A 21576-nucleotide genomic window follows, 5' to 3' on the forward strand; every position below is an offset into this window, starting at 1 on the left:
AATAAAATACTGTAGTATTTACTAGAGTTGAAATATTTTTTTTTCAGACTAGTGTTTGTGTGAACATTTCTGTAGTATTTACAATAGTGTTTTTTTGGTGGATAATACTGTAGTATTTATTATAGTATTCTATAGTATACTACAACATTCTATACTAAGTACTACACATGATTGAGGATTGGTACAGTGTGTAGTATAGTATTCTACAGTATACTACAGTTTACTACAGAATTCTATCATAAGTACTGTGGATTCGCTTTATCAGAGGTGAGAGGTTTAATACTCATCACCGCATCCTTTATCAGAAGGTCGGCTAGACCGCTCTATATTCCATAATTTCTTCCTTTTTGTGTACAAAGCTCTACTGCACAAGCTTCCAAAATATCTCACTTCTCTGTTAAAGTATAATTATACGAGGCATCAAACCCACTCACAGGGTTGGTTAACTCTTGAGGTCCCTKGTGTCTCTACCAACCTACAGTAGGTAAACCAGCCTTGAGTTTGGAATAATTTACCATTCTCATTACATCTTGAATCCCTGGTGGCAATAGACCAGTTTAGAACGCTGATGAGGAATGAATTCACTGAAGTTTGCAAGTGTTTTGGTTGATTGTAATAATTTATTTGTGTTGGTGAAATGTAGTGTATCTCTTGTATCTTGTAGTTTCTTTGTTTTGCTGTTTTATTGAATGAATATGTTGATTTGGGAACTGTTTGTTTTCAGGGCACCATTGAAAATGAAACCCTGGTCTCAATTGGGCTCCCCTGAATAAATTTAAGTTAAGATGAGGAAGAATCGTATTTTTGATATCCAGCGGCTTCTGGGAAACCATCGAGTGCATATCATCCTCAGCGTCTGCTGTAACCCAACCCATGTCTATCTACTGTCCATCAGCCTGACAGACAGACACACCATCAGCTTTCTGCCACAGCCTGAGTTAATATGAACCTAACAGAAAGACATTTTACAGCCCCAGCAAAAGCTGACTACTCATCAGGCATGAAGTCTACTTGGAATACTTCCAAAGGGCAAAAGCCGACAGCAGACAGGGTCATAGTCACTAAACACAAAGTTAACGGAACAAAACGGGGATGTACTATCCAATAAGAAAGGGGTTCCCAAACTTGTGCAGTTAATGCTCATTTTCTTGCAATTCTATAAATTTAGACATTTCTAATGTGTATTCATGTGATATTTGAATGAACACATTTCTGACAAGTTATAAATAGCTCTAGGTATGAAATGACTAACATGACAAGAGGAAAACTGATGATGCACTACCCAATTTAGAAATCACACCTTGTGTATTCTTCTCTTAAATATTTTAAGAATAAGTTGAAAGCCGGACTGAGTTCCTTTAAAAAAGGGGGGGGGACCCCCGCGCCCCCTCACCTCTCAAAGACGTAGCGCAGGACGATGAAGCCCAGAGCCAGCGGCAGGGTGTAGAAGAGGTCCCGAGGTAGAGGGTAGCGGTCCCCCTCGATCTCTATGTCCTTCCAGGTGACCCCCGGAGGCAGCCAGTACTCCTCCTTCCATAGCCATTGGTCCAGCAGTCCTTCCATCCTACAGAGGAGAGGAGAGGGGAGGGTGAAAGGAGAGGATAATGTTTGAGAGCTCGATCCTCAGAAGTGTCTGTGCCTGCTGAAACATTGATGCTGCTATTATTCATATTTATGGAGAAGACAGCGGCTGGGAACCTCCAAATGAAATATGACAAGCTAAAGAGAGTGAACAAGACGGTATGTGTCCTTGATTCACACTTCACAGACAGAATCATAGTTAGAGCCAACATGAAGTCTGTGTGTGAGGCTTAAAGGGATAATTCATCAAAATTACAAAATTACACATAGGTTTCATTACCCTGTATGACCAGGGCCATAGTCAGGGTCTGAGTTTTAGTGTGGTCTCCCCCCATCCAATACATTTTAAGAAAGTTGAAGCACATTTACCGTAAAACTTTTTTTTTTTTAATTACCCTAGCCATTATCACATTCATTGCTGTAGCTTCATTCACCTTAGCCTATTAGCTATACAATTAGCCGCTACACATTAACTCAGGACCGGGATTAAAAACTATAATTGAAAAAGTATTTTATTAACAAAAAGTAAACAAGAAAGTTTGCTTAAGGTTCGTTTCACTTAAAAAAGTACAGGAAAGGGGAATTCAACACTTATTTCAGATTTGTCTGAAATCGTTTCTGTAGTAAGTAACAGTTACGATTAGCATTCCTGAAAATGTATTTTGTTGAAATATAATTTGATCTCTGAGAAATTAAGCTAATTGATTGCACCCAAAATGCCCATTTTAATTTATAGAATTCAGATAATATTCAATAAATATAGCACCCAACATTCGATTTGGACCAAACMTCTTTCTACCCATGAGTAAGACACGAAGGAATTCCCAAAAGAAATTCAAAAGCCACCCACGGATCCCCCGCACCCCATGCCATCCCACCCCAACAACCAGTATACAGTATCCGATCTCTATGTTTGACAAGTAGTATGACGCTGTGGCTTGTAAGTATTGCTTCTCCATACTATGTAATGTATTCCCTGTGAATCTGGAGATCGTTTTTTTCACCATTCAGAGAAATTTGCCATTGAAGTCGCTTGCATTATTTAACATAAAGTATTGTGAAAGTACCAGGTTTTGACCACTAGATACCACTGTTCCTGCTATAGCGCCACACTCTTTTATTCGATTTGCTGGTCTCTTGTGTTTATTAAATAGATCACAACATTTCCTTTGCAATTTTGGGTAGAAAACCAATAGATTTGGCTCATTATGAAAATAAATTGTGTGGTCATCCTCACAATTCAAGCCAGACCTCCATGAAAGAAATTCAGTTTGTCTCTAATGCTTCAACCCAACTCGCCTTGAATAGTCCAACAAGTGGCAGCTCTCTGAGAGGGTTATCCCTATGGTGCAATTCTCATATGAAGACTTTTCCTACAAATCCAAAACGTTAATGGAGAAATGGGCAAGGGACTAAAATGTTGTGCCGATCCTAATAGAACCCAATACCATTACAAAACACTATACAGTGTTTGTTTGGGACTTTCACTATTGAAGACCATTAGAGACCATAACATTATTTGATTGAAGGTCTGGTTGCCTAGTAATGGACTTTAGTCCCGCTTCACAACGCATCACTGGGAGCCCGCTGCCTGCCCTCCAGGACATCTACAGCACCCAGTGTCAAAGGGTGGCCAAGAAGATCATTAAGGATCTCAGCCACCCAAGCCATGGACTGTTCGCTCAGCTATCGTCCTACCGGCGACAGAAAAACTGCTTCTATTACCAGGCCATCAGACTGTTGAACATCACTAGCTGTCTACAAGGTGATGCACACTAACTCACACAAAACACACACAAGCTAAAGGTTACTATTTACAAGATTCACTCCGTTGATCTACGTGCGTGAGTGGAGTGGGATTTTTGGAGTAGCGGACACCTTTTGGTAACATGATATCTTTGCCGGTCCCACTCCCATTCCCATTGATACAAGCCCTAGTGCTAGGAAGGCAAAGTGTTCTCATTTTGAACCATTTCATGAGTCTCACTCATCGTCAACAAAACAAAGGAGATGATCGTGGACTTCAGGAAACAGCAGAGGAAGCACCCCCCATCCACATCGATGGGACAGCAGTGGAGAAGGTGGAAAGTTTTAAGTTCCTACACATCACGGACAAACTGAAATGGTCCACCCACACAGACAGTGTACACCTACCATCAACAGCGTGAAATTAATTWAAAAAATAGGAACGCAAGGCTTTATTGTTGGGTTTTTTACAGAAATGTTTAGTGATGGACTAGGAATGGCTGATCGACCGGTTGGTGATCACTGCTCTATAGCATGGGATAGCAGCGTTGGATGCGTGTGTGTAAGGATGCTGAAAAAATGTGGCTTGTCACCTAAAACCCTCACAAACTTTTACAGATGCACAATTGAGAGCATCCTGTACGGCAACTGCACCGCCCACAACCACAGTGCTCTCTAGAGGGTGGTGCGGTCTACACAACACATCACCAGGGGCAAACTACTTGCCCTCCAGGACACCTACAGCACTCGATGTCACAGGAAGGCCAAAATGATCATCAAGGACAACAACCACCCGAGCCACTGCCTGTTCACCCTGCTACCATCCAGAAGGCGAGGTCAGTACAGGTGCATCAAAGCTGGGACCGAGAGACTGAAAAACAGCTTCTATCTCAAGGCCATCAGACTGTTAAACAGCATTCCCAAAAAAATTGTTTGATTTGAAGGTATAACTCTGCCCACCCGGCAGGCCCAGAGATCAAATCAAGTGCACCTATAGGCTTACCGTTGGCCAATCAGATAACTCAGATCACTTTGTCTGCATAGTTTCCTTGCACCATAGACTATAAAAAGACGCCTCGAACACACAGCAAAGTTGATAATGCGAGATTTCAAAACTTTTAAAACCATGACTAGAGAGAGACTCAACGAATACAGCAAAGACCTGCTGTTTTTATGAGTAAGTTCATGTTTAAGTTGTTATTCAGCACTGTCAACACTTTGTCCAACAGTTTTAAAAGCCATAAAATTTACATTTAGATAAGCTTGTGTTGTTATTTGCTACCATTTTTTAATATTAAGGAATATTTCACTTTCTCTGGTCATAGTTTCGCCATCAGCTGGAAGACTGAGTCCCCTTTTTTAAGCGTAGGGAGGGGGAGAGGAGGGACTGTGAGTCGGGTGAGAGGCAGCCTCACCGCTGCTCTCTCCTTCCCCTCAGACTGACCAGATGAGGCCATCAGTCCAGTAAAAATATATTATTTCAAAATGGTCTAAGAACAACATTGACAGGGCAATTCAAGCGTAGCCAATATGCAATATGCCAATATGCAATGTATTGGGCTTATAGCCTACTGCAGTATTTTGCAACCGGGGGTACTTGGCCTTTCCACAGGGGGTACTTGAGAAGACTCATGAAACCATAGGCTTAATCAGGGCTGCAACTTTGTTTTTTGAAGTGGGGGGGACCACATTTTTTATCCAGTCGGATAAACACTCAAAACAGCCTACTCGACTGCTCGAAGGCGTCCGGATGGTCCTAAAGCACACCGTTGCCTTGTCTTGTATCACATTCCAATGATAAAACAGGGGGGGACAGAAATGCAATTTCAGAATGTGGGGGGGACATGCCACTCGTCCCCAGTGAAAGTTGCACCACTGGGATTAATGGTAAAATGCACATAAGGGGGTACTTCACGGGTACTCTGGGCAGAGCTAAATGTACTTGGTGGGGCAGTAACCAAAAAAGGTTGGGATCCACTGGCCTACTGCACAAACTTCAATACTACAGAACTGTTTTTAATTGTTTAATGTTGCATAGGCTAATGTTTTTTTAAAGATTTCGGCTTTTGACACAGAAAGTGATCTTGATTCAGAAAAAGTTTTTCACCACTGCTATAGAGACATTGAACCATGGTCACTTCCTGTTTCACACTGTGTATTTAAATACTGTATCCCCGACATAGCTCATCATAATATTTCTACTACTATACATTTTATTTTAGTTAGACTGTTTATATATACCAGACATTTATTTATACACTGGATTCTTGACATAGTTCAATCTAATATACTGTATCTACTGCTGTACATATCATTCTTAGCTGATCTTGTGTAAATTCTACCGTTGTACATATGTAGTGGACATGAGTCAGTCATGGTCACGTGATGAGGTAGCCCACCACGACCTTCGAGGGAATTTCCTCTTGGTCTAACGGTCTAAGACAGAGATCAAATCAAATGTTATTTGTCATATGCTCCGAATACAACAGGTGTAGACCTTACTGTGAAACTCTTACTTACAAGCCCTTAAGCAACATTGAAGTTTTAAGAAAATAGAGTTAAGAAAATATCTCCTAAATAAACTAAACTAAAAATAAGTAACACAATAAAATAACAATAATGAGGCTATATACAGGGGGTACTGGTACCAAGTCAAAGTGTGGGGGTACAAGTCAGTCGAGGTAATTTGTACATGTAGCTAGGGGTAAAGTGACAATGCATAGATAATAAACAGCAAGTAGCAGCAGTGTAAAAACAATGGATGGGAGTGAGGTCAATGAAAATAGTCTGGGTGGCCATTTGATTAATTGTTCAGTAGTCTTATGGCTTGGGGATAGAAGCAGTTAAGGAGCCTTTTGGGCCTAGACTTGGGCTTGCCGTGCGATAGCAGAGAGTACAGTCTATGACTTGGGTGACTAGTCTTTGGCAAATTTTTGGGCCTTCCTCTGACACTGCCTAGTATATAGGTCCTGGATGGCAGGAAGCTTGGCCCCAGTGATGTACTGGGCTGTACGCACTACCCTCTGTAGCGCCTTACGTCGGATGTCGAGCAGTTGTCATACCAGGCGGTGATGCAACCGGTCAGGATACTCTCGATGGTGCAGCTGTAGAACTTTTTGAGGATCTGGGGACCCATGCCAAATCTTATCAGTCTCCTGAGGGGGAAAAGGCATTGTGGTGCATTCTTCACGACTTTATTGGTGTGTTTGGACCGTGATAGTTTGTTGGTGATGTGGACACCAAGGAACTTGAAACGCTCGACCCACTCCACTACAGCCCCATCGATGTGAATGAGGGCGTGTTTGGCCCTCCTTTTCCTGTAGTCCACGATCATCTCCATTGTCTTGCTCACGTTGAGGGAGAGGTTGTTGTCCTGACACCACACTGCCAAATCTCTGATCTCCTCCCTATAGGCTGTCTCGTCATTGTCGGTGTTCAGACCTACTACCGTTGTGTCGTCAGCAAACTTAATGATGGTCTTGAAGTCGTGCTTTACCATGCAGCTGTGGCTGAACAGGGAGTACAGGAGGGGACTAAGCACATACCCCTGAGGGTATGTGTTGAGGATCAGCGTGGCAGATGTGTTGTTGCCTACCCTTAACACCTGGGGGCGGCCTTTCAGGAAGTCCAAGATCCAGTTGCAGAGGGAGGTGTTTAGTCCCAGGGTCCTTAGCTTAGTGATAAGCTTTGTGGGCACTATGGTGTTGAATGCTGAGCAGTAGTCAATTAACAGCATTCTCACATAGGTGTTCCTTTTGTCCAGATGGGAAAGGGTAGTGTGGAGTGCAATTGAGATTGCATCATCTGTGGATCTGCTAGGGGGGTATGCGAATTGGAGTGGGTTTCCGTAAGGATGGTGTTGATGTGAGCCATGACCAGCCTTTCAAGCACTTCATAGCTACAGATGTGAGTGCTATGGGACGGTAGGTAGGCAGGTTACCGTTGCTTTCTTGGGCACAGGGACTATGGTGGTCTGCTTGAAACATGTAGATATTGGAGACTCGAGAGGTTGAAAATGTCAGTGAAGACACTTGCCAGTTGGTCCGCGCATGCTCTGAGTACACGTCCTGGTAATCCATCTGGCCCCGCGGCCTTGTGAATGTTGACCTGTTTAAAGGTCTTGCTCACATCGGCTATGGAGAGCGTGATCACACAGTTGTCCAGAACAGCTCTCATGCATGCTTCAGCGTTGCTTGCCTCAAAGCAGGCTTAAAAAGCATTTAGCTCGTCTGGTAGGCTCGCGTCACTGGGCAGCTCGTGGCTGGGTTTCCCTTTGTAGTCCGTAATAGTTTGCAAGCCCTGCCACATCCGACGAGCGTCAGTGTAGTAGGATTCAATCTTAGTCCTGTATTGATGCTTTGCCTGTTTGATGGTTCGTCTCAGAGTATAATGGGATTTCTTATAAGGGTCTGGATTAGTGTCCCGCTCCTTGAAACCAGCAGCTATAGCCTTTATCTCGGTGAGGATGTTGCCTGTAATCCATGGCTTCTGGTTAGGATATGTACGTACGGTCACTGTGGGGACAACGTCCTCGATGCACTTATTGATGAAGTCGGTGACTGAGGTGGTATACTCCTCAATGCCATTGGATGAATCCCGGAACATATTCCAGTCTGTGCTAGCAAAACAGTCGCATAGCATCCATGTCATCTGACCACGTCCGTATTGAGCGAGTCACTGGTACTTTCTGTTTTAGTTTTTGCTTGCAAGCAGGAATCAGGAGGATATAATTATGGTCAGATTTTCCAAATGGAGGGCGAGGGAGAGCTTTGTGTGTGGAGTAAAGGTGGCCTAGAGTTGTTTTTCCTCTGGTTGCACATGTGACATGATGGTAGAAATGAGGTAAAACAGATTTAAGTTTGCCTGCATCAAAGTCTGCGGCCACTAGGAGCGATGCTTCTGGATGAGCATTTTCTTGTTTGCTCATGGATTTATACAGTTCATTGAGTGCGGTCTTAGTGCCAGCATCGGTTTGTAGTAGTAAATAGACGGCTACAAAAATATAGATGAGAACTCTCTTGGTAGATAGTGTGGTCTACAGATTATCATGAGGTACCTCAGGCGAGCAATACCTCAATACTACCTTAATATTAGAGATCACCTTGAACGAGAAATATTTTCATGGTTATTAAAACATCATGCCAGGGTAAGCCTAAACGAAACAGCCCTTATTTTAAGTGTTTCTAAAATCCCCTATGGGAAAAATGAATGGGGGAAAAACGATTGGAACCATTTCCCGGTTTGACCACTAGGTTATGGGTATTATGATACCTCCACTGTGGGGCTCTATGTAGCTGACATGAGTCTTGTCAAGTGATGAGGTGGCCCCACCTGCAAACTTCAAAACCAGTGTCTGCCGGATCTGGGAATTTCCTCTTGGTCTCATGGTCATATTGGAACTTGCTCCCCATGGGAGACCCCGATTAATATCCCGCATATTACACATTCTTAAAGATTGCATTTAATTCCTGCTACAGCGCTATTTGGGTTGTTAATCATATTCGTCCTGCTGTTCTTGATTTCTTGTATCCCCCCTTTTAATTGTTTTACTGCATTGTTAGGAGCGAGTAAAATAAGCATTTAGCTGCCCGATAAACTGATTTGATTTTGATTTATCAAGTTGATATAATTGTTGTTGTGTGGGTATGGACCTCCCCTCACTGAACAGCAATGCAAACAGTCCCCGTATTCATGAGTGCGCACCTCTCTCCATCAACCTTGCGCGATTGGAGATCACTTGCCTTAATATGCCTTATTCAGGTAATTTCTCTGCATTTATCAGCGTGGTGATAAATACCAATGCATTCTCCTACCATAACGACTCAATTACTAAATTAAACATTTGGCGTGGCCCTTTGATTAATTGATAAATCGCTCCTAATGTAGCCTACTGTCTGAGATAGAGACCAAAACAAGGCCCAGTCAAAGAAAGCAACGTTTTCAGTCAAATGGAAAGTAAGCGCAGGATACGCCTTAAATCGATTACATAATAAAACGATGTATAGCCTATAGGTTCAGCCCCGTAATCTTCAACAAACCTGTCTCAATAACCTACAACAACAAATAGATAATAGATCAACAATAGCAATCTATTGGGTAGCCTACAACATCAATTCGCAAAAAGGCATTATGGAAAACGTTCGGTGTTACTGAAATTGATTTAAATTAACAACAACATTGAGATTACCTGTCCACTCTCGAATAATGGGATGGGGAGCACAGTGTTGTCACAGCGGTTATCCGGCAAGCAGGAGCCGATTGACGCAACCTGCCTCTGTTTGTGGCGGGCGCGCGCCACGTATCCTTCAAACCGAACACGGGGAAAAGCACCGCTCACATCAACACGCTGAACATAAGGCGGTAAATATGGCGCTTTCCCCGTTTTTCCCATCTAGGCAATAGAGAGCAATAGTAATGGCGTCTTTTTGTAGGCACTAACTCCGCCATGGTTCGTTAGAGGGTTTTTGGATAAACGTCGAAAATAGAAGAGTACCTATGTTTTGTTCTATGAGATAATCTTCATCAGCTAACGTCACTTTTTGTGATTTCTGAAGTATTTATGTAATAATAAAAAAGGCTTCATAATTCATAAAGGTCATGTTAACTGACTGATATTATCTTATAGAAAAAATGTATAAAATCTCATAAACCTGTGTTAACCTTATTTTCGGCGTTTATTCCAAAACCGTATTCTTTCCCCATTAATTTTGCCCATAGGAATGGCTGAACGAACCAGAAGTAAATAATTTCTGTTTTGTAGGACTATAATGGCGAGCTCTATAGAACCCTAGTCAAAAAATCCTATAGTATTAGTGATTTTTCCAATAGAATCATTTTTGTCACAAATGTAAATAACCGTGCAGACAATCTCAGTACTTTCACAGCTATTGGTGTTGCAGTTGGCACAATAATTTCAATGTGTGACACATGCACCAGATGCAAATGTTTACTCACATTGTGTCCCATACGAGGTAGCTACTGGGCAGGCGGTTTTACAATCTCAAGTGACAGTTCAATATTGGTTGCTTATGATGTTATTATAGTTCACGTGTTCACTGTCCACCTTCATAGGTAATTGTCTAAGAGGTTTGGAGGGTGGGTGCTCCATATGTTAAGCAGCCAATTTAACTATAGTTTATAGCCAAGTTTTCAGGATAAATCCTTTAGAATTTGATGTAAATATCTATACAATTCCCATTGACAAAATTGATAGAAATCCTATAGGAGAAAAAAAAACATTGAAATCCTATAGAATCCTATATCATTCCAATACAAGGATCCAATTAGAATCCAATAGAAAAATCATATCAGATTTTGGAACCAGTTCTTTTGGATTCCCATAAGATTCTATCCTAAAGGATTTTATATACAATAATCTATTCGAAAACATCATTGTGCTGGAGTCTGGTGTGGAGTCTGTGCCCTTAATCACTTTCTGTATCTAGTTCTGTATCATAGTTCTTTTGTGTTTTCTTTGTTTTAGTGTTGGTCAGGACGTGAGCTGAGTGGGCATTCTATGTTGTGTGTGTAGTTTTCCCGTTTCTATGTTTGGCCTGATATGGTTCTCAATCAGAGGCAGGTGTTGTTAGTCATTGTCTCTGATTTGGAACCATATTTAGGTAGCCTGTTTTGTGGTGGGTTTTGTGGGTGGTTGTCTTCAGTCTTTGTGTGTATGCACCAGACAGAACTGTTTCGTTTCGTGTTATTCTCGTTTGTCGTTATTTTTGTTTGTTTGTTACGTATTCTATTCGTCCACAGAAGAAAGACGTTACACTTCCTATCTGTACTTACATCTGTCCTGTCAGAAAAACAATAAATTAACTCCTACAGGATTCCAATAATACAAAATCCTATTATAATCCAAAAGAAAATCCTATCCAATTTTGGAACCAGTCCTATTGGACTCCTATAGAATTAAATAGGATAGGTTCCAAAATCTGATAGGATTTCTTTTGGGTTCGAATAGCATTTAAAAAAAAATGTTTATCCTAGGCAACTATTTTTACTGGTAGGCATATACACTGAGTATAACAAACATTAGGAAAACCCAGCAGTGTTGCAGTTCTTGACACAAACCGGTGTGCCTGGCAACTACTTTCAAAGGCACTTAAATATTTTGTCTTGTCCATTCTCCCTCTGAATGGCACACATACACAATTCATGTCTCAGTTGTTTCAAGGCTTAAAAACCCTTCTTCAACCTGTCTCCTCCACTTTTAAACCATTATATAACTAATCTACATTGATTGACGTGAATTTAACAAGTGACATCAAAGGGATCATAGCTTTCACCTGGATTTACCTGGTCAGTCTATGTCATAGAAAGAGCAGGTGTTCTTAATGTTTTGTATACTCAGTGTAATTTCCCAATCTGAAGAAACATATGGGCATACAGATGTAGTAGCAGATGTGAATAGTTTCTTTGGAATTGATTAGTTTTTCATTTTGTTATACCTTCAGAGTGCCCATACCATACCCATTACTTACCTAATGAGCTGAGACCTTCTGTAGCCTTGCTTGAGCATGCGCACTAATGAATAAGCACATGGTTGTGCAACTATCATTTCAGCTTATGACCGCATGAAATAAATTGGCACTTGCACAACACAAACCCTGGGAACTCCAAGGACAACCACAATAATTAATAAAAAAGATGACTCAAGTCATACTCACCCAGGAAAGAGTGAGTAATATTACACAATTCCCAGTGAAAGTTCGCAGAACTAGATAGTTTCATCTGTTTGACTAAACCTATCAGGCAGCAGGAAAAAGGGATTTAGAAACACTTTACATATATACTATATAGAAACACTTTATACATACAGTGGGGCAAAAAAGTATTTAGTCAGCCACCAATTGTGCAAGTTCTCCCACTTAAAAAGATGAGAGAGGCCTGTAATTTTCATCATAGGTACACTTCAACTATGACAGACAAAATGAGAAAAAGAAATCCAGAAAATCACATTGTAGGATTTTTAATGAATTTATTAGCAAATTATGGTGGAAAATAAGTATTTGGTCACCTACAAACAAGCAAGATTTCTGGCTCTCACAGACCTGTAACTTCTTCTTTAAGAGGCTCCTCTGTCCTCTACTCGTTACCTGTATTAATGGCACCTGTTTGAACTTGTTATCAGTATAAAAGACACCTGTCCACAACCTCAAACAGTCACACTCCAAACTCCACTATGGCCAAGACCAAAGAGCTGTCAAAGGACACCAGAAACAAAATTGTAGACCTGCACCAGGCTGGGAAGACTGAATCTGCAATAGGTAAGCAGCTTGGTTTGAAGAAATCAACTGTGGGAGCAATTATTAGGAAATGGAAGACATACAAGACCACTGATAATCTCCCTCGATCTGGGGCTCCACGCAAAATCTCACCCCGTGGGGTCAAAATGATCACAAGAACGGTGAGCAAAAATCCCAGAACCACACGGGGGGACCTAGTGAATGACCTGCAGAGAGCTGGGACCAAAGTAACAAAGCCTACCATCAGTAACACACTACGCCGCCAGGGACTCAAATCCTGCAGTGCCAGACGTGTCCCCCTGCTTAAGCCAGTACATGTCCAGGCCCGTCTGAAGTTTGCTAGAGAGCATTTGGATGATCCAGAAGAAGATTGGGAGAATGTCATATGGTCAGATGAAACCAAAATAGAAATTTTTGGTAAAAACTCAACCTTTCGTGTTTGGAGGACAAAGAATGCTGAGTTGCATCCAACGAACACCAAACCTACTATGAAGCATGGGGGTGGAAACATCATGCTTTGGGGCTGTTTTTCTGCAAAGGGACCAGGACGACTGATCCGTGTAAAGGAAAGAATGAATGGGGCCATGTATCGTGAGATTTTGAGTGAAAAACTCCTTCCATCAGCAAGGGCATTGAAGATGAAATGTGGCTGGGTCTTTCAGCATGACAATGATCCCAAACACACCGCCCGGGCAACGAAGGAGTGGCTTCGTAAGAAGCATTTCAAGGTCCTGGAGTGGCCTAGCCAGTCTCCAGATCTCAACCCCATAGAAAATCTTTGGAGGGAGTTGAAAGTCCGTGTTGCCCAGCAACAGCCCCAAAACATCACTGCTCTAGAGGAGATCTGCATGGAGGAATGGGCCAAAATACCAGCAACAGTGTYTGAAAACCTTGTGAAGACTTACAGAAAACGTTTGACCTCTGTCATTGCCAACAAAGGGTATATAACAAAGTATTGAGATACATTTTTGTTATTGACCAAATACTTATTTTCCACCATAATTTGCAAATAAATTCATTAAAAATCCTACAATGTGATTTTCTGGAAAAAAAATTCTCATTTTGTCTGTCATAGTTGAAGTGTACCTATGATGAAAATTACAGGCCTCTCTCATCTTTTTAAGTGGGAGAACTTGCACAATTGGTGGCTGACTAAATACTTTTTTTGCCCCACTGTATACTGAACTGTATATGCACTGTATAAGGAGCTTCCCTTTGCTAATACTGAATAATCGTTTTTCTGTCCTAGAATAAACCTTCAGTTACGCCCTGCCTTCATATTATCTACTACTACCCACTCTAATGACATCAGTACAGCATTATGTACAGTACATAACCTAGCCAATCTGACAACCAGCTTTTTTCCCCATGCTGCTAGACTATAGGTGGCTTCAGGCCAAAACCAACAGTCTTCTGACGGGAGGGGATTCTACAGAGTTTCCTTAGAGGACCACCATGGCTCTACAATGCATGGCTCTGTCTGTTCATATTCCACTGTTAAAGATAGCCCCTCCCCTGTAAAAATGCTCTCCTCAGGAATTCAGAGTATGTATACTGTGAGTCGAGGCACCTGAGATGGGGATACAGCATGTGTGTACTGTCTACTCTCTGAATACTTGACTGTCTAGGGAATATTTATACTCCTATCAGATTCCAAATAATAACCTGGAGACTAGATTAGATGTTATTAGTGTTTGGATTTGTATATTCTTAATATGTCGCCAGCCTAGTGTCATAGACTAGACGAAACATAGTAAACTTAAATCCGAGAAACTCAAATTAGTATGATGTGTTACGTTTGGTATGATTACATAAGACAGAAGGTTACTTAAAACAAAAATGAAAGTAGGGTAGTTGGTTGCGGTGGATGGATGGATAGGCATATAACGTGAAGTCTAGTAACCCAAAGGTTGCACGTTCGAATCTCATCGTGGACAACTTTAGCAACTTTACAACTACTTCCCATTTTTTAGCTACTTTGCAACTACTTAGCATGTTGGCTAACCCTTCCCCTGACCCTAACCTTAACCATTTAAACTAACCCTAACCCTAACCGTTAAAAATATCTAAAGCCTAGCTAACGTAAGCCACCTAGCTAACATTAGCGTTAGCCACCTAGCCTCCTAACTAACGTAAGCAACCACAAATTGGAATTCGTAACTTATCATACGTTTTGCAAATTCATAACCTATTGTATGAATTGCATTTCATAACATATCTTACAAATTGTAATGCATAACATATCATACGAAATGGATGATGTACAGTCGTGGCCAAAAGTTTTGAGAATGACACAAATATGAATTTCCACAAAGTTTGCTGCTTCAGTGTCTTTAGATATTTTTGTCAAATGTTACTATGGAATACTGAAGTATAATTACAAGCATTTCATAAGTGTCAAAGGCTTTTATTGACAATTACATGAAGTTGATGCAAAGAGTTTTTTGTTTGTCCACCCGCCTCTTGAGGATTGACCACAAGTTCTCAATGGGATTAAGGTCTGGGGAGTTTCTTGGCCATGGACCCAAAATATCGATGTTTTGTTCCCCGAGCCACTTAGTTATCACTTTTGCCTTATGTCAAGGTGCTCCATCATGCTGGAAAAGGCATTGGTCATCACCAAACTGTTCTTGGATGGTTGGGAGAAGTTGCTCTCGGAGGATGTGTTGGTACCATTCTTTATTCATGGCTGTGTTTTTAGGCAAAATTGTGAGTGAGCCCACTCCCTTGGCTAAGAAGCAACCCCACACATGAATGGTCTCAGGATGCTTTACTGTTGGCATGACACAGGACTGATGGTAGTGCTCACCTTGTCTTCTCCGGACAAGCTTTTTTCCAGATGCCGCAAACAATCGGAAAGGGGATTCATCAGAGAAAATGACTTTACCCCAGTCCTCAGCAGTCCAATCCCTGTACCTTTTGCAGAATATCAGTCTGTCCCTGATGTTTTTCCTGGAGAGAAGTGGCTTCTTTGCTGACCTTCTTGACACCAGGCCATCCTCCAAAAGTCTTCGCCTCACTGTGCGTGCAGATGCACTCACACCTGCCTGCTGTCATTCCTGAGCAAGCTCTGTACTGGTGGTGCCTCGATCCTGCAGCTGAATCAACTTTAGGAGACGGTCCTGGTGTTTGCTGGACTTTCTTGGGTGCCCTGAAGCCTTCTTCACAACAATTGACCCGCTCTCCTTGAAGTTCTTGATGATCCGATAAATGGTTGATTTAGGTGCAATCTTACTGGCAGCAATATCCTTGCCTGTGAAGCCCTTTTTGTGCAAAGCAATGATGACGGCACGTGTTTCCTTGCAGGTAACCATGATTGACAGAGGAAGAACAATGATTCCAAGCACCACCCTCCTTTAGAAGCTTCCAGTCGGTTATTTGAACTCAATCAGCATGACAGAGTGATCTCCAGCCTTGTCCTCGTCAACACTCACACCTGTGTTAACGAGAGAATCACTGACATGATGTCAGCTGGTCCTTTTGTGGCAGGGCTGAAATGCAGTGGAAATGTTTTTTGGGGATTCAGTTCATTTGCATGGCAAAGAGGGACTTTGTAATTAATTTCAATTAATCTGATTACTCTTCATAACATTCTGGAGTATATGCAAATTGCCATCATACAAACTGAGGCAGCAGACTTTGTGAAAATTAATATTTGTGTCATTCTCAAAACTTTTGGCCACGACTGTACATCCACAAATGAATACATACCATACAAATTGTAACATATCATACTAATTGAAGTGTCTCATTCACCATGATACGTTTACCCCTGAGTCCAGGTTGATGCTGCATAGTGATTAAGTATAATAGCTATATTTTTGGGGAGATATTTTTGGAGAAACTATCAGTTCAAATGGAATCACCACTAAATAAACACAAGCTCATGGACCAAGCTATTAGACTAGATGTACATCAAATCCTTGTGTTTATGTAACATGACACACATGTCATTTAACCAAACATTGAATGCCTTTGTTATCACAACCGCTTTAAATGTGATTTACAGTGATTTGTTTGCAACAGTACGATTTATGTTTCCTTTACTACTGTCCCCAAGTCATCAGCTACACAGGTCACCGTGGGGGCACTGTGACCACAGCAAACATGATAGTGCTGCTTGTTCTTGTTGACAGGTTTACGTTAGTATGAACTGTAGGGCTGAGACCACGATAGCATCTCCACCGGGAGGGAAATTGCCTAGTACATTCATATAATGCTTTTCATGCCCACACATGCACATGCCCATGCACATGCAACATGCACCCGCACACACACACACACACACACACACACACACACACACACACACACACACACACACACCACACACACACACACACACACACACACACACACACACACACACACACACACACACACACACACACACACACACACCTCCTCTGTGTTTCATTTTTCACACTGCTATCGCTCTGGGCCATCAGTCCGATGGTTAAGCTGTCACAGGGCATGTTTGCCATGGAGCCTCGACTGCAGCGATGTGATTTATACCCTCAAAGCAATCAGCGAATCTGTGAGACGTAATGGTGTTATTAGACCCACACTGGAATGTAGTCTGACTTGGACTGGGGTGTTCAGGAAAGCCTCCATTGCCAGCCAGCCAGCCGGCCTGCAGACAGCATCAGGGAAAAAATTATCAAAGCGCCCTTTGAAAGCCTGAGTCATTACACACACAGACAGAGGCAGAGGGGGAAAATAAACAACCTGAGAAGGACAGATGGACATTTCCCCCTGTCGAGCCTGGAGGTTGTAACTTCTTGAAACATTGTAGGGAGAGGAGGGGGAAACAACTCTGCTTGGTGTTGGTCTTGACATGAAGCCAGAGAGCTTTTTATAGTGTGGCTTTCTCATGATCAACATGGCCAATAACCTTTGTGAAAACAATGTGTCATTCGGAGGGGTTGTGTGTGTATGTGCGTGTGTGCGCGGGCGGGTGTGGGTGTATGCCTGTTAGATGGTTTTTACTACCGACAGGGACCAGTGTCCAAGCATATGAGCCCTGAGCTCATGAGCTCATGTCCTGTTACACAGCCAATCACAAAATAGATATAAAAATACAGTTAGGGTTCTAATATGAACCAAAGTGATCAAATTTACAAAATTGCAGCGATGACTAATGTCTGTGTACAAAGTGAACCTGTTTCAGACCGTCTGTCTGATCTTTAGTAGGGAAAAGAAAACAAAGTCACCCAATATGCACAGAAATGCATTTACATTAATTATTAATGCTTTCACGTTCAAAGTCAAAGGCATCAATACCAGCCATTACAAAGCTGAGCTGAAATACAGTACAGAAACAATCGGTAACATTTCAACATAGTTCACTGTTTTCCACATCTTCAGTGTGTTGTCTTGTAGACAGTGATGAGACCTTTCTGAATAAAGTTTTGGACTATTACAAATGATGGTGTGATGTGTGGTGGAAGGTAAAACTGACCATAGTTCTTGTCCTTTCATAGCCTTTGTTAATGGAGGAGACATCTCTAGTCTGCCAGTGATGCAAGCTGTTCTACTCTGGCTGGACTTCACATGGATCCAGCTTCGACTCAGACAGCCCAGCCTCACCCTCAGAGAGGAAACAACAATTAAACAGACGGAGAGGGTGTGAGACAAGTCGAAAGGGGTCAGATAAAATATAGTGGACCTAACTGGCTGCCAAGAGTCTGTGGGTTAAGCAATACCACAGGCAGGCAGTCCTGAGGGGCCGTGGGGAGGTTGGGGAGGCCCCGCTAGGCTGCAGCCTCCCAGCCTGGTACCTCTCTTAGGGCCAACGATAACACAGCCGGGGAGGTAGGGAATGTGGACAGGAAACCAATATTTCACATCGCCGCTGAGCTGCTGAAGACCTGGCCCTAATGGAGTCACATTTTGCACCGAGAGAGAGGTCCTCCAGGAAACACACTGCTTTCCCACAGGATCCTTTTGACCCAGGTTCACACACACGCAAGCAAGCATCTATGCAAGCTAACACACACAAACCCTTCAGGCCTGGTTTCATCTTTCCTCACTGCCAGTCCCCATGCTCCTATGACTGTTCAACCGAAGTATCACAGTCCTGCCCCAAACAAGGCAGAGGCAAGCTGAGCAATGTCTCTGTCTGTGTGTGCCAGGTGTCTGGACTGCTCCCTGGTTGCCTACACAACAGGACCACTGTTTCAAACTGCATATAAAACATTGCTGGGTACTTTTCTCACTCAGAGAGAAAAATCTCCTAAGTTCTAACCCCCACTGTCCCTGACCCCCCTCCTTCCTTGCTCAATCCTTCCACCCAGTGTTGTTTTTCATCCTGTTGTTTTTGGCGTGGACCCTCTCTGACCCCCAGAGGAAGCACTCTAACACTGAGCTAAAAACCCCCAGCTCTAACCCTTAAGACACACACTCTAAGGCAAAGAATAACACAACAACTTGGGAGACATGAATGCTGCTCTGGGGCCAGCTAATTGAAAATCGCACTCACTGACAGAGCTCAGAAATTGACCTCATTCCATTGTGAATAACATTACGGTTTTGCTATACCTCCATCGTCCAGCAGAGAGCACACATGAGTATGAGCCTTGGGCTGATGCATTGTGGCTCTCTGACAGCTCTGAGATTAATGACATGGAAAATGGTTCTTCGACAAAAACAAATGAACACATTATTTAAAACCCCTTGGCTGCTGAAATATATCATTGTTTTATTGTGTTAGATAGGAAAGGAACCCATTTGGCTTTTCTATGTATGACTTTGTGAATGGACTTTGTTGTAATAGCTGTTTCAGATTTAGAATACAATGAGTGGAATAAAAATTATTTCATGTGTCCAAATATATCCTCTACTGCCACACAGTATTTGTCAGAAAATGTTTATCAACTTGGCTCTGCATGCCATTGTTTTGTATTCTAAGGAATGTCTGGTACATTACATGACCAGACATTCCAGACATTGTGGTCCCGTGTGGCTCAGTTGGTAGAGCATGGCGCTTGCAACGCCAGGGTTGTGGGTTCATTCCCCACGGGGGGACCAGGATGAATATGTATGAACTTTCCAATTTGTAAGTCGCTCTGGATAAGAGCGTCTGCTAAATGACGTAAATGTAATGACCAAAAGTATGTGGACACCTGCTGGTCGAACATCTCATTCCAAAATCATGGGCATTAATATGGAGTTGGTCCCCCCCTTTGCTGCTATAACAGCCTCCACTTTTCTGGGAAAGGCTTTCCACTAGATGTTGCCACATTGCTATGGGAACTTGCTTCCATTCAGCCATAAGGCACTGATGTTGGGCAATTAGGCCTGGCTCGCAGTTGGCGTTCCAATTCATCCCGAAGGTATTCGATGTGGTTGAGGTCAGGGCTCTGTACAGGCCATTCAAGTTTTTCCATACCGATCTCGACAAACCATTTCTGTATGGACTTCGCTTTGTGCACGGGGGCATTGTCATGCTGAAACAGGAAAGGGCCTTCCCCAAACTGTTGCCACAAAGTTGGAAGCACAAAATCATCTAGAATTTCATTGTATACTTTAGCGTCAAGATTTCCCTTCACTGGAACTAAGGGGCCTAGCCCAAACCATGAAAAACAGCCCCAGAACATTATTCCTCCTCCACCAAACTTTACAGTTGGCACTATGCATTGGGTCAGGTAGCGTTCTCCTGGCATCTGCCAAATCCAGATTCGTCCGTCGGAATGCCAGATGGTGAAGCGTGATTCATCACTCCAGTGAACGCGTTTCCACTGCTCCAGAGTCCGATGGCGTTCCACATACTTTTGTATATATCGTGTATAAGTAGAAAAGCTGAGCTGGTGTTGATACTGCTGTATTACTGTAATGAACCCTACTTGGACAAACGCCAAAACAGTTCCCATCATGCAATGAATGACCTATCTGTCCTCTAAAACAATCTACTTCCATCGACTTCCACCCTGGTTTCATGTTTCCTCCATCTGAAACAATGCAGAACCTTTCTTCTGGTTATCCTTATCGGTTCTATTAGAGGGGTGGGTGGGTTCGAGGCAGAGGAGAGGCTGAAGAGATGTCTGTGTTCCCTGCCTCAGCAGTTCTTTACCAACCTCTGTCTGTCTGGCTGCTACTTTGAGCTTACAGTGCCTTGCAAAAATATTCACCCACCTTGGTGTTTTTCCTATTTTGTTGCATTACAACCTGTAATTTGAATGGATTTTTATTTGGATTTCATGTAATGGACATACACAAAATAGTCCAAATTGGTGAAGTGAAATGAAAAAAATTACTTGTTTCAAAAAAGTATTATTTTTTTAAACCGGAAAAGTGGTGCGTGCATATGTATTCACCCCTTTGCTATGAAGCCCCTAAATAAGATATGTTGCAACCAATTACCTTCACAAGTCACATAATTAGTTAAATAAAGTTCACCTGTGTGAAATCTAAGTGTCACATGATCTGTCACATGATCTCAGTATATATACACCTGTTCTGAAAGGCCCCAGAGTCTGCAACACCACCAAGCAAGCGGCAATTTGAAGACCAAGGAGCTCTCCAAACAGGTCAGGGACAAAGTTGTGGAGAAGTACAGATCAGGGTTGGGCTATAAAAAAGATATCTGAAACTTTGAACATCCCACGGAGCACAATTAAATCCATTGTAAAAAAAATTGAAAGAATATGGCACCACAGCAAACCTGCCAAGAGAGGGCCGCCCACCAAAACTCACGGACCAGGCAAGGAGGGCATTAACCAGAGAGGCAACAAAGAGACCAAAGATAACCCTGAAGGAGATATAAAGGTCCACAGCGGAGATCGGAGTATCTGTCCATAGGAACACTTTAAGCCGTACACTCCACAGAGCTGGGCTTTATGGAAGAGTGGCAAGAAAAAAGCCATTGCTTAAAGAAAAAAATAAGCAAACACGTTTGGTGTTCGCCAAAAGGCACGTGGGAGACTCCCCAAACATATGGAAGAAGGTACTCTGGTCAGATGAGACTAAAATTGAGCTTTCTGGCCATCAAGGAAAACGC

At 42.4% G+C, this 21576-nt stretch overlaps 1 protein-coding gene across 1 annotated transcript in view; it reads right to left on the bottom strand.

The window, feature by feature from the left end:
• Window positions 1–9673, bottom strand: part of cers4a (ceramide synthase 4a) — a 30997-nt gene extending 21324 nt beyond the window's left edge. The window contains exons 1-2 of the mRNA XM_024003695.2: window positions 9515–9673; window positions 1394–1564 (exon numbers count right to left, since the gene is read on the bottom strand). Coding sequence (XP_023859463.1) covers window positions 1394–1563 — 170 coding nt within the window. The 5' untranslated portion in view covers window position 1564; window positions 9515–9673. The remainder of the gene's footprint in view (window positions 1–1393; window positions 1565–9514) is intronic.
• Between the last annotated feature and the right edge of the window lie 11903 nt (window positions 9674–21576).

This window comes from Salvelinus sp. IW2-2015, linkage group LG16, assembly GCF_002910315.2.
Source record: "Salvelinus sp. IW2-2015 linkage group LG16, ASM291031v2, whole genome shotgun sequence".
NCBI classification, from domain to species: domain Eukaryota; kingdom Metazoa; phylum Chordata; class Actinopteri; order Salmoniformes; family Salmonidae; genus Salvelinus; species Salvelinus sp. IW2-2015.